The 16,182-nt window shown below is 40.2% G+C and overlaps 1 protein-coding gene across 1 annotated transcript in view; it reads left to right on the top strand.

The window, feature by feature from the left end:
* The window catches only part of UBN2 (ubinuclein 2), an 87,204-nt gene extending 78,500 nt beyond the window's left edge, over positions 1-8,704 (top strand). The window contains exon 15 of the mRNA XM_081244465.1: positions 8,640-8,704. Within this exon, the coding sequence (XP_081100591.1) occupies positions 8,640-8,678 (39 nt within the window). The 3' untranslated portion in view covers positions 8,679-8,704. The remainder of the gene's footprint in view (positions 1-8,639) is intronic.
* Positions 8,705-16,182: the final 7,478 nt, after the last annotated feature.

Here is a 16,182-nt window from a genome sequence, read left to right on the forward strand (position 1 = left end):
TCATGTAACTTCAATTAACATTAAATTATATAAGGCATGTTGAAGCACTTAGCCCAATGACACATAGTAAGTACTAGGTAAATGTTAGCTTTTATTATCATTCACACTAGTTCTGTTTTATTATTTATTATATAGTATATATATTTTTTAAGTTTTTAAGAAGAAAAACATGGCCCAAGGAGTTAAGGATTTCAGAATAACCAAGTCGGTTTAGAGAGCCGAGAAGTGAGCAGGTAGAGAAATGCAACCTCTAGAGTTGAATGAGGGACGGGTGTCCAGAAGGGGGGCTGGTTCAAAGGAGTATAGAAAACTCCAAAGCAGGAAGTACGTTTTACACTTGTCTGTGTAGTCAAGAAACCGTCTCAGACCTTAGCTTTGGCACAGAAAAGAGTGTGGCTAGTTAACGAAAATCGACAACTGTAGATGGAGCTCGAAGGCGGAAGTTAACAAATTGGTGATGGAGCTACTTTGCTTTTACAAATTTATTCCAAGGGGAAAATGGCCTTGTACAAAGGTTTCTGTACGAGTGTGTTCATCTGTGTTGCTCATAACAGTAAAAGTTTGAACCAATGTAACGTGCTAGCGGGGATTGGTTAAGTAAATAAAAATAATACTACTAAACAAAATTGTTTTAACATAAATGATTAAGATGTCCATGTATTAAATAAAAGCAGTTATAAGTGTTAATGCACATAGATAGGCACAGAAAAAAATATACGGAGGGACATACACACCAAAATATAAAGATTGGTGAAATGAATGCTTTTTTCTTTATCCTTTTACTTAAATGTATTTTCAGTGAACATGGATAACAGCAAGTCTTTTGGTTTGGGTTTTTTTTTTAAGAAACAGTAGGTGGACTTAGTTGAGGAAAAGGGGAAAGAAATGGGAAGGAGCCTCTTGCTGTCTCATCACTGGGAGAAGGGAAGAGAAAAGAATTTATTTCTTCCACTCAGACCCTGCTAGATCTCAAAATTGGATCTGGCCTAGAGGGAAGACACACCTGAACTGCTTGATTTAGAGTAAAGATTTTTCTGGAAAAGATTATTCTTGCACTTAGTTAAAAAAGAAAAAAAGTACCAAATACATGATTATACAGTGAACGCAAAGCATCTTTCCTACCCACGGCCCCATTTTCCTCCCTCAGACCAACCACTGCTACCAATTTCTCCAGTTAAAAGTATAAATATGCATCTGACCTTTTAACATAAATTTAGCGTACATATCTGCTCTACCATACCTAGCATTTTTTTCTCAATTATCTTGGAGATTATTCCACACAGTACATAGAGGTCTGTCTTGTACTTTTTGACAGCTCATAGTATATCCATAGTTATAGTACCATAATTTATTGTATCCATTAATGGGCAGTTAAATAACTATCACAGGTCAAATTGTGATATCCTTTAGGTATTTGCGGTCTGTGTATGCATATTAAACCAACAGTCAAAAGTTTGTTTTGTAATGGATAATAATGACTAATATTCCAGATTTGAAAGTTGGTGTCTGGAATCTGTGGCATTGCTTCATATCTATGTAAAACTTTGAGGAATACTTGAGAAAATCTTTTCTAAAACAGAGTTTGAAAATTGGAAGTGAACTGCTTCTAGGTGCACGAAGGGTTGCGTTAGCTTGCAGGTGGGATCATGAGGTTTTCGAAGGACAGTGACAGCCCCTCTGATGCAGGTGTCATGTAGTAAGATTGCTCTTCCTCATCAGTATGTGCCTTGACATGGCTTGTTTCCTCTGTCTCTGTGTACAGTTACCTCTTCTGTGTCCCTGTGTCTGACCTTTCACTATTTCCCACTATCGTTTTTCTAGTAGGGGGGCACAGCATGCAGAATAGGCTGACATTAAACAGACTTCGGTTCTCAGGTCCCCATTATGAAGCTGTGGCACTTTAGACAAGTTGTGGATCTCCTTTCAGCCTGTTTCCTCATTTCTGCAGGGATAATTCCCAGCGGTGGGGTTTGTTGTTGGATTAGAGACAAGATACGGAAAGCACCTAGCATAGTGCCTAGCACATAAGAAGAGCTAATGAATGGTGGCTACTATTATTCTGTCTCTTTTCTACCTTTTTCTTCTTAAATTCGTGCTTCCTCTTGCTCTCTTAATTCCCCCAAATATAGAAGTGAAACCAGTGTTCTAAAAAAATCTTAAGACATATATATATATTTAAAAGTACAGGAGTGGATAAATACCAGTTAAAATTCTTTCATCGCAGGTGTCAAACCCCTGGCATAAAAGGTAAAGGGAGACTGCTCTCACAATGAAGTCTATTAAACAAAACAGTTGAGGGAATCTTTGGATTCATATAAGTGAGCAGTCTAGAGGTAAACCTCATTTAGGTAAAGCTTTGTCGACTGATTCAGCGTCACCTAGAGCCAGCCATCTGTCTCTGCCCAGCATTCGAAGTGTCAGGTTTCACAGGTGGCCCTCTGACAGCTACTGCCTCTCCCTTCATAGCCAATTGGCGGCTGCATTTCCAAACTGTATGTTAGTATGTGTTGTATATAGTTTATTTCTGCTTTATTGTACCTCAGATGCAAAGCAATGCACGAATCATGTGCCTCAATCCATAGCACATGGTTTTCATCACTTAATACAAGATCTCATTCTCTCATTTTATTATAAATTAGGTTTCTCCTTCCTTCCTTAGTCCCCACTCCCTCTGTCCCAAAGGTACCCACCCTTACTCTTTTAATAGGTGCCCCTTGTTATGCATGCATCCTTCTAAAACTTGTAGTGCTATTTTGTGTGTATGCCATTTTAATTTATATAAATGGTCCTGTGCTATAAATTGTGCTGTTTTCTACTTTTCTCACTTACATTGGTCCATGTTGCTCTCTGTACATCCTGCGTGTTGCATAGTATTTCATATGATGCGTCCACCACTTTCTGCATATCCGTCCTCCTAGAGGTGGATACCTAGGGTGTCTCCAATTCCTTATTACCATGAGAAAAGCTATAGGTAGTCTGCGAATTGCCTGTTCATCTCTTCTCCTTCTATTGCATTTTCATCTTTTTGTTGTGATAATAATCTCTTAACAGTTTCAGACATGTCAGATATTTTAGTCTATTACCTGTCTTTTTAACTTTGCCTATGCCATCCTTTATTGACCAGAAAGCCTTTTTTAATAGTCAATTTTTGTCTAATTTATGTTTTGAGGGGTTTGTTATGAAATATTTCCCTTCCCCTAGATCACAAAGATATCCTCCTACATTCCTTTGAATATTCGGTTTTTCATTTAGAATCCATCTGTTGTCCATTATACCATGTATAATGTAGGGGACCAGCTTTATTTTTCTTCATTTAGTGGGCCAGTTTTTTCCCAGCACCATTTAGTAAGTCAGTATTTCTCCCATTAATTTTTGGTGCCATTTTTATCATATGTCAAATACTCATATATGCAATGGTCTATTCTGAGCTCAATTCCATTCCATTGTTCTTTTTATTTCCATACCAGTATAGACTTATAGTCTCCCTTAATATTTAGTAGGCAGAGTCTCCCTCTTTGTTCCTCCATGTTCACTCAACTAAACGTGAATTGTTACTCTTCTACAAAATTTTAGAATGCAATCTTCAAGTTCCGTTCAAAAAATCTAGCTGAAATATTTATTAGGATTGAATTTAATTTGTAGTTTACAAAGAATGGAATCTTTAATGTTAAATTACCTCATTCATGGTATATCTCTTCATTTATTTAAATCCTCTTTCATGTCTTCTAGTAAAGCTTTTATATTTTCTCTGTAAAGTTATTGTTTGTGTATTGATTTCTAGGTACTTTATAGTTGTAGATTTTAAGTATGGTATGTTAACCTCTATTATGTTTTCTAGTGACTTTTGCCGGGATCAGGGAATGCTGTTGATTTTCACAAGTTGCGTTTGTATCCAGCAACTTTGCTGTACTCTTTTATTCTAATAACTTGTCTGATTATTTTATTAACTTTTCAACTGAGTTAATCATACACTCTACAAATAATGGCAGTTTAATCTCCTCTCCCAGTTTTTTTCACTTTTTCTGTCTTATTTTAGAGCATTAGGTTCTTTAATAAGTACTATGTTAGACAGTAGTTGTGAAAATGCCATCTGTGTTTCCTTCTTTCTTTTTTTTTTTTTTGGCCACACTACACAGCTTGTGAGATCTTAGTTCCCCGACCAGGGATTGAACCTGGGCCCATGGCAGTGAAAGCATCAAGTCCTAACCACTGGACCGCCAAGGAGTTCCCATCTTTGTTTCTTATTTTAATGGGAAAATATCTAAATTTTCTCCATTAAGTATAGCGTTTATTCTATACTTCTGGTTTATAGTTTTTATGAAGTTAAGTAAATTCTATTCCTAATTTTCTGGAAATCTTGATCATAAGTATGAGTTGAATTATGTCAAGTGCTTTTCCTATAACACCTATGTACAATCAACCCACTTGCAGAAAATTTCTTAGAAATGTATTCATAATATTTTTTATTCTTATAACCTCTGTTGTATCTGTATTTGTTTTCCTGTTCTCATTCTCTGTTTTATGTGCATCTTCTCCCTTTTTCTTATTCAGTCTTGGCAGAGGTTTGTTCTTATTAGCTTTTCAAGGAACCATGAGTTTTATTGAGTTCATTATGGTTATATCTTTTCTTCTTTTTTATTGAAATATAGTTGATTTACAATGTTATGTTAGTTTTGGTTATATATATATTTTTTAACATCTTTATTGGAGTATAATTGCTTTACAATGGTGTGTTAAGTTTCTGCTTTATAACAAAGTGAATCAGCTATACATACACATATATCCCCATATTCCCTCCCTCTTGCGTCTCCCTCCCACCCTCCCTATCCCACCCCTCTAGGTGGTCACAAAGCACCGAGCTGATCTCCATGTGCTATCGGCTGCTTCCCACTAGCTGTCTATTTTACATTTGGTAGTGTATATAAGTCCATGCCACTCTCTCACTTCGTCCCAGCTTACCCTTCCCCCTCCCCGTGTCCTCAAGTTCATTCTCTACATCTGCATCTTTATTCCTGTCCTGCCCCTAGGTTCTTCAGAACCACTTTTTTTTTTTTTAGATTCCATATATATGTGTTAGCATACGGTATTTGTTTTTCTCTTTCTGACTTACTTCACTCTGTATGACAGACTCTAGGTCCATCCACCTCACTACAAATAACTCAATTTCATTTATTTTTATGGCTGAGTAATATTCCATTGTATATATGTGCCACATCTTCTTTATCCATTCATCTGTTGATGGACACTTAGGTTGCTTCCATGTCCTGGCTATTGTAAATAGAGCTGCAATGAACATTGTGGTACATGACTCTTTTTGAATTATGGTTTTCTCAGGGTATATGCCCAGTAGTGGGATTGCTGGGTCGTATGATAGTTCTATTTTTAGTTACATCTTTTTGATCTATTGTTATTTTCACCAGTATATAATGTCGCTCATTTTTCTTTATGATGTGTTTTTGCCCTAATATTAAATTTAATATCCCAGCTATCTATATCCTGAATAATATTCCATTGTATGAATATATTATATTTTTATTTATCCATTCATTAGTATGGACACTTGGGCTGTTTCCACTTTTTGACTATTATGAATAATGCTGCTATGAACATTTGTGTACAAGTTTTTGTAGGATATATGTCTTCAGTTCTTTTGGGTGTATACCTAGGAGTGGAATTCCTGGATCATATGGTAACTCTATGTTTAATTTTTTGAGGAACCACCTAGCTGTTTCCCACAGTAGCTGGATCATTTTACATTTCCACCAGCAATGTATAAGAGTTTAAATTTCTCTACATCTTCACCAGCACTTGTTACCTTCCTTTTGGTTTTTTTGGTTATAGCTATCCTGGTTGGTAAAGTGATATCTCATCCTTTTGATTTGCATTTCCGTAATGACTAATGGTGTTGGGCATCTTTTCATATGCTTATTAAGTATGTAGTGTATTAAGTATAATTTACTTATATTAGTATATTAAATATATAAAAGTACTTTTTCCAGGAGAGTTCTCTTTTTTCATATTTTTTTCTTATTGAAGTGTAGTTGATGTACAATATTATATAAGTTACAGTGTATAATATAGTGATTCATAATTTTTAAAGGTTTTACCCCATTTATTACTATTATAAAATATTGACTATATTCCCCATGTTGTACAATATATCCTTGTAGCTTATTTTATACCTAATAGTTTGTACCTCTTAATCCCCTACCCCTAATGTTACCTCTCCCCCATTCCCCCTCCCCATTTGTAACCACTAGTTTGTTCTCTGTATCTGTGATCTGCTTCTTTTTTATTATATTCACTAGTTTGTTGTAATTTTTAGATTCCACATATAAGTGATATTATACAGTATATGTCTTTCTCTGTCTGACTTATTTCACTTAGCAGAAGAGTTTTCAAAGAGACCCTTTGTGCTGTAAACTTTCTAAAGCCTTGTATGTCTGAATGTATCATCTTTCCATCCTTACATTTAAGTAACAGTTTAGCTGGGTATAATATTCTAAGTTATTTTCCTTCATCACTTAGAATATATAACTTCATTGGGTTTTTTTTTATCTCCAATGTCTTTTAGGAAGACTAATGTCAATCTAATTATTCTTTTGTGAACTATCTGCTTCTTCTCTCCAGAGGCTTTTAGAGTTTTGTTTTTGTCTTTAATGTTATTAAATATCACTGTAATATGTCGAAGTCTTGGTTTTTCCATATTTATTCCGTTTGGTGCTCCATGAGACCTTTGAAATGGAGTCCTTTTTATCTTTCATTTTTTTTAAAGTTCTTACTTATGATTTCTTTACATATCTCTTTCCTAAATCCATTTTCTCTCTTACTGGGATTCATATTGTACAGATATTGACATTATAATTATATCTTAAATGTTCTTTCATATTTTCCATCTCTTTCCAGTACCTTCTAGGAAAACTCCTTGAGCTGATATAGATTATTATTCACTTTTCAGCTAGCTAGCTATTGTTTTTATCCAGTCCATTGGGTTTGTTCAGCTATTACATGTTTCATATATATTCCCATTTGGTTCTGTGTAACTGCTTGTTCCTTATTATTAGCCTCTTTGTGAGGATCTTTATTATGCTTATTTTAAGTTCTTGATCTGTGTTGTTCCATTCTGGTTTGTCTATTACAGTATGTTCCATTAATTGTCTCTTTGTTGTGTTTATACTCCTCAAGTATCTCATTATTTTCAGGTGTGAGCCTGTTTTTTCTTGGGTTTAGCAGCTTTCTTAGCTGGTGATGTATATGAAGGGCAGAGGCCAAGGTCAGGGCCCTAGCATGTGCTTAGTGGGTTGGGAGCATCAGACCCATAAGGTCCCAGGCACTGGAGTCAGACCTTGAACCAAACTGTAGGTCCAATCCTCCAGTTTATTGTTTTCTACTAATTTGCTTATACTGGCTTATTTTTGCATGTGTGTGGTGATGTTTTATTATATATCCCTGCACTTTGGCTTTGGCCATTCTTTGAGGCCTGGTTTTAAAGTGTGTTCCTCTAAAAGAGTATTTGAGTTTGCTTCTTCCAGGCTTCTAGGAACATTACCAACCCAGGACCACTTCAAACTAAATGCTCAGCTTAAGGATTTCAAGGACACACAGACAGGAGGACTTCTAGCCACAAATGTATTTGAGTGGTTACTGCTGGTGGTTAAGAATTCTTGTAGAAGGTTCCCTACCCTGCCACCCAACCCTGAGCTGAGGCTGAGACAGATAAGTTTCCTCTTGGTGAGGTCAGGGATCTATCTATCTATCTATCTATCTATCTATCTATCTATCTATATATATTTTTTTTTTTTTGCGGTACGTGGGCCTCTCACTGTTGTGGCCTCTCTCGCTGCGGAGCACAGGCTCCGGACGCGCAGGCTCAGCGGCCATGGCTCACGGGCCCAGCCGCTCCGCGGCATGTGGGATCTTCCCGGACCGGGGCACGAACCCGTGTCCCCCGCATCGGCAGGCGGACTCTCAACCACTGTGCCGCCAGGGAAGCCCCAGGGATATTTTTTTCATTCCCAGCAATAAGGTCAATTTTGGGGGGCTCCATCATTTTGCAAGAGTTTATGATCTGACCTCCTACCATGCTACTCCGAGGCTTTCTTTCCTTGGGACTGCCTAAGGCAAATTAAAATCTAGACTGTAGGCCACCAGGAATGAGCAGATATCTTCAGGGCAGATGTTGCTTTTACTGCTCACCTGCCTCCTTCTTTCTGACCCTCTGGTTGTTCTGGCTTCCTTACTGTCAGCTCTGTCAAACCTAAAAATATATATTATGTTTATGTTTGTTACAACGTCACCCAGGACTCTGTGTTTTATATGGAGAGAGATTTCTCTGCACATCTAATCTTCCATAATGTAAAAAACAAAAGTCTTATATATAGGTTCCATAAAAACAGTTATCTCTATATAAACACATCATATTAAAATTTAATATAATTAATATGATCATACTTAATGATTAATATGTAAATATCAAAAAGTTCTATATTAACTGCACACTCACACAGTCCAGTTCACAAGTCAGACTGTCCCATGCGGCCTGCAGTGCATCAGGTGTCCTGTTGAAAGAGCAGGAGTTCCATAAGGAGGGTTTGACAGTGGTAACTTCATTTACTAAAGTGGGAATCTTTCTGTGTCAGTTTCACCAGAAACCCCAAAGGCTGAGAACAAAACAGTAGGTGCCAAGTCCATCCACATTCTAAAGGGAAAAGGAACTAGATCACCTGTGTGCTACATGCTAAGAGATTGTGAAGTAGATTCTGGGAAGCACGGGCTCAGTGCTGGGAAGGAAGAGCTCGGCACCTACCTCCAGGCTCTGTGAGAGAATGTGAGAAGATTCCTTTGGAAGCAGCTGTCAGTATGCTGGACATTTCCCTTCTGCTCCCCACGCAGGAGAGGGTGGAGGTGCTTCCTCTTCACCTCATGCCAAATGAGGGGGGCACTTCTAGAGGACCACTGGGAGAGCGTGACACATCCTGTGGAGTATGAGGGACACAGAAACTGGTGTCTGACTCACTCCTAAAAGTCTAAAGACAAATGAGGAGTAGGTGGCTAGCTCCTGGAGAAGACAGAAGAGGAGAGAAGGCTGCAATGGGAATGGTTTACACTCCCAAAGTTTCCAAGCTCCTGTGGGCCTGATGTGGTTCTCAAGAAATGGAGCCAGATTTGGTCATTTTAAGAAGGAACCCAGCCAAAGGGAACACCTGGACGGCTGGAATGACCTCAGTGGAGGGGAGCCTCCCTGAAACTAAGGGGCCGGGGCAGGAATTCTAAGTAACTAGAGAAGGCATGGCCTACAAGGGAACTACAGCTGAGAGATCCCCAGAGAAGGAGAAACTATTGAGAACCTATAAAAAAAGAAGCAACACTGGAATCTGCTGCTCCCGGGGGACACGGACACCAGCTTATCTCTACCAACAAAGTAAGACCTTACCTCTTTCTTCTTTCCCTGGCTGTAACCGGCCCACAGGCCTGGAACAGCAGCCAGCAAGGGGGCAGGAGGTAGTGAGAAACAGAAATGACACTGATCCTGACCCCCATTCTCCTTCACATTTCCAGACTGGAGGAGGAGAGAAATGTTAAATTAACTGATATTTGAAGTTTTGATCTGATCCTGGATGAGACTTGTTCATACCTAGAAAAAAGAGACTATTCTTAAAATGATCATGATAACTCTTTAACCTGTTTGTCACCTAAAAGAGTAAAGCTGTAAATTTCAAAGAGTAAAGCTGTAAATTTCATCCAACCATAAGAACAAATCATTACAGCAAGTGTGTAGGGGCACTCATGAGAAAAAGTTGCTTTCTGTTTATACAAGTCTAGCTTGTTCCAGGAAGAGGGTGCATTTGAAGAGCAGAAGGGTAGGTGGGCCGTGTCCTACTGCCCTAACTGCCCATTTTTCACCCTGTGGCAGCCTCAGCTGACAATGGGGAGAGGTCTTATGCAATGACTTTTGGAGTTTTAATGTTAAACAGACTGGACTTTTTTAAAACCAAAGGGGAAAAAAAAAAGCCAACTGTCCTGTTATTTCCCAGGAAAGCTGTGTGAGCCACCCACGATTTCATGCCGGAGAGGAAGAAGTCCACGAGCAGCAGTGGAAGGAGGAATAAATTGCTCTCTGCTTGTATCTAGCAAGTCCAGCTTGCTGGTTAATAGTCACCTTTGCTTCTGAGCATTATAATGTACTGCAGTCTATATGCTACAGGATGTTATCAGTAAGAGGTTAATTTGCTTAAGAGTAAGACATTTAAATGGCAGAAACTACTATGTAATGGGAAGTAAACGACATAAAAATCCATAAACTACACAGATGGGATGATTATCTTGCTGAAAAGTATTTACAAGAGTTGTCAAACTTAAAAATTACCTATTTTTCTTTTACAAAAGAGGCAAGTGTTTCTCATTTGCTGTCCTTCTCTGTGATGACAAGAGGGTGTGAGGAGTATGCTGCTGTGTGGTCTGCAGTCTGGTTTTTGGCAGCCAGCATTCATTCCCATATCCTTATGTATTACAGGGGCTAGGTTTATGGAAACATTCCCAAACTCCTTGCCTTCAAGGTTCTGGATGTGATTTCTTTCTGCTAGATGTATTCATGTGGTATTTTGTAGGTGGGAGGAAAAAGTGATATTTTTTCTTCTGGCAGCACCTAGCAAAACGGGCAGGCCATGGGAGACTTAAAGTTCTGCCGTAGCTCCCAAGTAATCTCCTATCAGCCCCTATGTGAGTACTTGGGGGCCAGCTCTGATCAGCAGTGGGGGGACCTGCATTTTTCTGACCTAGGTGATAGCAGCAACCTCCCAATACTCTGAACTGCAGAAGCTGTTAGTGGCAGCTTCCTTAACTCCTGCAGCTCTTCTAATAGTGCCATCAAGCGTCTACTGAATTGAATGCCCTGCACTCAGTTCCCTTCTGCTTGAAAAGCCTGCAGTGGTTTCTCTTTTTCTGACTGAGCCCTGATGGATAACAGGTGCCTAGCTGATCTTCTGAAAGAAATGAACATACTTAATGGGTCCTTTTAAGTTAAAAGTGATATTTTAAAGCTAAGTGAGGCACTGACTGCCTTTTTAAAAGAAACTCATGCAATGAGGAAATTTGAAAATGGATGTTTAGAAATGTTTATCACTATGTGATTTTGTTGCCCCAAATGATGTGTTAAACCAAGATTTTCAAAATAATAAAACATACTGTATTTACATTGCATTTTCAATAAAGTAAAGAATAATAATCTTTCTTTACTGAGAGAAATTAGTACTTTTTTTACTGTTAATAAATAAAATAAAAATATTTTCAAAATATTGTTTTTCTTTTTTAAAATATACTTTTTATTTCTATTTTGTGCATGTTTTAAATGTATCTACTACATTGAATTAATAGTACATGTATATAATTTAAAAATAAATACAAAGGGGGAGGCACAAGATTTTTACCACAGTGGATACACAATCAAAGAAGTTTAGAAATCACTGCCTCGGGACACGCATCTCTAGAATGACAACTGATGGAAGCGAGTGCCTACAAACGTCTGCTCTCAGATACACCCGCTTTCATTAGTCCTGGCTCTTTCCCACCAAAATTTCCCCCAGATTCCCAAGCTCATGGCCAGGTAGCTAGTCACTGCTATAGTTGCAGGGTTAAGACTGGACCTTCAGGGTCTGTTCCTACAGTTTCACTGGGCATAGAAAACTTGTCCCAGAACTCCTCCTGTACCCTCCCAGAGCTTGAAGGACAGGATAATGGTGGCCTCACAGTGGGTGGAGACTGGAGGTAGGGTCTCTCTACTTAAAGTGTGGGCACTTCCCCACGCCAACACACACACACACACACACGCACACGCACACACACGCACGCGCACGCACACGCACACACACACACACACACACCCCGAAGATGCAGATTCTGCACGTCATTTGGGTCTGTGCTCAAATGTCACCTTATCAGTAAGGACCTCCCAGAACACATTAGCCGGTCTCAATCCCCTGCCCCTGGCTTTCTTTTTCTTCATAGCACTCATCACCATTTGATAAATTTTATGTTTTGCTTGTTTATTTGATTATTGTCTGTCTGTCCCTTTCTAGAATGGAAGCTTCATGAGTAGAGGAAAGGTTTACCTACTCTACTTGTGCTTTCCCTAGCATCTGGAAGTGCCTGCCTCACAGCAGATGCTTAATAAAAATTCATCGAATGACAAAATATTTGCTTTCCCAGCCTCCCCCGAACAACATGGGAACATAACCCAGGCCATGCTCATTAGAAGTACTCAGCCCAGAACTCTGACTCTTAGGTAATGACTTAATCTATTCTGGCACAAGTGGAAGCAGAAGAGCCAGCTACTGCCAGTGTCCTGGAGCAACAGCTTTGATGCCATTGTCCAGCCCCTGTCCAGTGTCACTGTGTTAGCACTGCAACCGCAGCGACTGTGCCTGCTGGTGTTTTCACTGGACCAGATCTGGGACAGACTTTTAGGTGAGGTTTCTTGCCTGTGTCGCTTCTAAGCCTACTGTCTAGCCTTACCAGGAAGTTCTGAGAATCACCCAGTATGTTTTTAATAAAAATCCCTTTTCTGCTATAAACATTTTTTTTAAGTTTAAAAAATAGGCTTTGGAGTTAGATTGCCTGAGGTCAAATACCAGCCTTATCACTGAGCAGTTAGTAAAGTTGGCTAAACCGAGAAACTGTCCTGAGCTTGTTCCCACATTTCTAAGTAGGTAAAATCCGAGTACTACCTTATAGGATTGTGGTGAGGGTCCAGTGGGAGTTGCCTGTGAAGTGCCCCAGGACATAGTTTGAACCCTGGCAACCCTAGGTTATATAAGGTCAACAGAGGTGTTTTGTTTGACAGACAGTATTGTTTTTAACTGATTGCTAACACTTAAAGGGGCATTGCATAAAAATTCTGGATTTACAACTTCTCTTGAAAAATCAGAAGCTCTGGCAACACTGTAACCACATTCCTACTTGCAACTAGATTGAGCTGAAAAGTCTAGCTCCTGTGCAGGAGGTAGGAACCCACCTGCCTGATTCACTCTTGTTTACCTGCCTGCTCTCTGCTGTAGGGCTTTGGGAATGTAGCCCTGCACTAGGAATATAAAGATTTTCCAAAGTTGCAAAATTATGAAGTTTGGCTAAATTGTCTCTAAGAACTTTTTTAGACTGATTTGGTTTTCTGTTGACACACAGTAATTCTAAAATTTAGTGGCATTTGTTCACAGACAGCCATTTTATTATCTTTAATGTTTCTTTGGGTTGACTGGGTTTAGCTGGGCAGTTCTCTGCTCCATATGACACTGGTTGAGACTGTAGTCATTTGGGGGTGCCACTGGATTGGGACACTTAAGATGGCTCACTGAACATGATAATTCATGCTGTCAGCTGAGAGGTCAGCTTGGCGTATCTCAGGACTCTTCATGGGCCGTGGGGTTTTCACAGCATAGTAGCTAGATAAGAAGCAGATTGTGAAAGTTGCCAGTTTTAAGGCCTGGGGCTCCCGAGAATTCCCAGAACATTCTATTTATTAGTTAAATCTGGTCACAAAGCCAGCCTAAGCTGGCTTACAAGTGTGGGAGAGGTGAGCAGGATGAGTAATAAGCTTCACCTCTTGATGTAAGAAGCATCATATGTATGAAAGGGGAAGATCTTGGGGGGCCATATTTGGTGACTAGTGGCTACATAGAGCTAACATTTTATGATTATCTATTTACTCTTGCTTTAGTGTAAAAATGGAAGAAAAGAGTCTCTCTGCAGTTCAGTAAAAAGGAACTCAGAATTATGTCTTATTGCCCCTTACCATATCAACAGTTACTGAAAATCTACTTCCAATTAATTCTCCCACTTCCTCAGAGCTGGCTTAAATTTGCTACATCTTAGAAAGTTGGATAAACAAATTTCTACTAAGGGGAAAATAGCTGACAGCATTCTTCTTAACCCCCTGCATATTTGCCTTTTAAAAATCAGACACTTGTGAATTACAGGGTGATAAAATGAATATTTTATGAGTGTGACAGGGAGAGATCAATTCATTCACATGAAGTCATACTGGTTTACTCTTGAGTTGATTCTGGAAGTGTCAGGATTGCAGCCCACGTGAAAAATTGATCAAAGTTGGCATAGCTAGAGCTGGTGAACCCTGAGAGGGACCTATGAAGAGAGCCCCATGAGAATGGGGAGTCCGGAGTCTGCGCAGTTGCATCTTGGCTTGTGAGGAAGATGATGAAGCTGAGACACAGGTGATATAGCTCGTAAAAGGTAAGATTACATAGAGAATCTAGAGGAGCCCACAGGAGGTGAAGTGAATCATTTTAACTTTGCCATGCTGTCCATAAGGGCCTGGAGAAGTGTCTGACCTAGACTTCCCAAGAAACTTGAAGCCCAAAAGGTAAATAAGAATATTAATGCGAATGGTTAAGATTCAGGCAAAGGGAATAACACAAGATGTGGAGAGGGGGGCTTGCCTGGTCCTGGAAGATCCCACATGCTGCAGAGCAACTAAGCCCGTGTGCCACAACTACTGAGCCTGCGCTCTAGAGCCCGCGAGCCACAACTACTGAGCCTGCACTCTAGAGCCTGCGAGCCACAACTACTGAGCCCGCGAGCCACAACTACTGAAGCCCGCGTGCCTAGAGCCCGTGCTCCACAACAAGAAAAGCCACCGCAATGAAAGCCCGAGCACCGCAACGAAAAGTAGTCTCCACTCGCCACAACTAGAGAAAGCCCGCATGCAGCAACAAAGACCCAATGCAGCCAAAAACAAATAAAATTAATTAAATAAATCTATTTTTAAAATGTGGAGAGGAAGACAGAGAAGTTCGGCTACACTGAGCAGAGGGTGAGAGGAGATGAAAGTTAAGACACAGGCAAGGGTCAATTTAGGTAGGGTCCAGTGGTCTGAAATTTATCTTACGGGCAACGGGGAGCCACTGCGAGATTTTAAGCAAGGGGTTAGTCTGCTGAGACTCAGAAGTGGCTTGTCCAATTTATTCAAATAGGAAAAGAAACAGAAAATTAGCTCCTAATTGTTTCTAATTAACTAATTCCTAGTGAATTAACTAATTCTAATTCTCCGCTGTCCCATGTTTACCACTAACCTGCCAATTCAGAAGGCAAGATAAACGTTTCTAACTGGCCACTTGCTCTGCGGAAATGGCCTGTGTTTCAACCGGAAACAAAATGACCGCCACGCACGCCACCTAATGGCAGGATGCAGCCAAGCCAAGTCCGGAAAGCCGCAACACCGGAAGGGGCCGGCTGTTTCCGGTGAAAACCCAACGAAGCACAAGCTCAGCGGGCGAATCTGGGAGATCCGGCTTAGCGTGCCCAGCGAGCTCGGCTCCGCGACATCGTATGCGCGCTTTTGCGCAGGCGCGGGAGCTACCGCGTAGGTAACGCGTACGCAAAACCGTGCGCGTGCCCGATCTCCGTCCGGCGCATCGGTGCTGCTTCGAGGGTAAAACCTTTGGAGCTGTGAGGCGGATATTTGTTCTCTTAACTACAACTCCCAGCATGCCTCGCACCTCATTAATGGTACTAAGTGTCGTTTCCTAGGATAGGTTAAAAAGAAACTGAATTGACGATGACGTACTAAGGAGGAAAAAAATTGAATACGTTGTTTGACCACGTTATCCACCGAAGCCCCAGTGGCCTAATGGATAAGGCATTGGCCTCCTAAGCCAGGGATTGTGGGTTCGAGTCCCATCTGGGGTGGTTGTACTTTTGCCTTTAAAATAAAACTTTTTGCCTTTCCCCCTTCTTAAACAATTATAGCGAAAAATGCTAACTTAATTTTACTCTTTAGAGATGGAAAGTGTATGCGTGGTTTTTCTAGGTGTGAGGCTACAGTTTGCGAGAATCAACATACTCCCATTTCCTTCTTCTGAGCCGTAACCCCATTAAGATCTCTGCTAAGGCAGTACGTTGAACTTTGACATCCCCTCTAGACATAAAATCTTCTCAAAGTTTTCTATTTCAAATTGACACCCACTTCCAACATGCCCTCATTTTCTCCAGAGTCAGCGGTCTGTCAGCGAATGGCGTCTGAAATGACGCAGTCAGGAAAGGAACTAGGACCTTCTTTTCCCTCGCCCGGCCTTTCTCCGGCTCTTCAGTTACACTCGGCTTTCGTTTGCTTTTGTCTTAACACCTTAGGACGCCGCTCGATGTTCGATTAATAACGCTCCGCAAAGAAGGGAA

This window comes from Mesoplodon bidens (genome assembly GCF_964165515.1).
Source record: "Mesoplodon bidens genome assembly, chromosome: 9".
Taxonomy (NCBI): Eukaryota; Metazoa; Chordata; class Mammalia; order Artiodactyla; family Ziphiidae; genus Mesoplodon; species Mesoplodon bidens.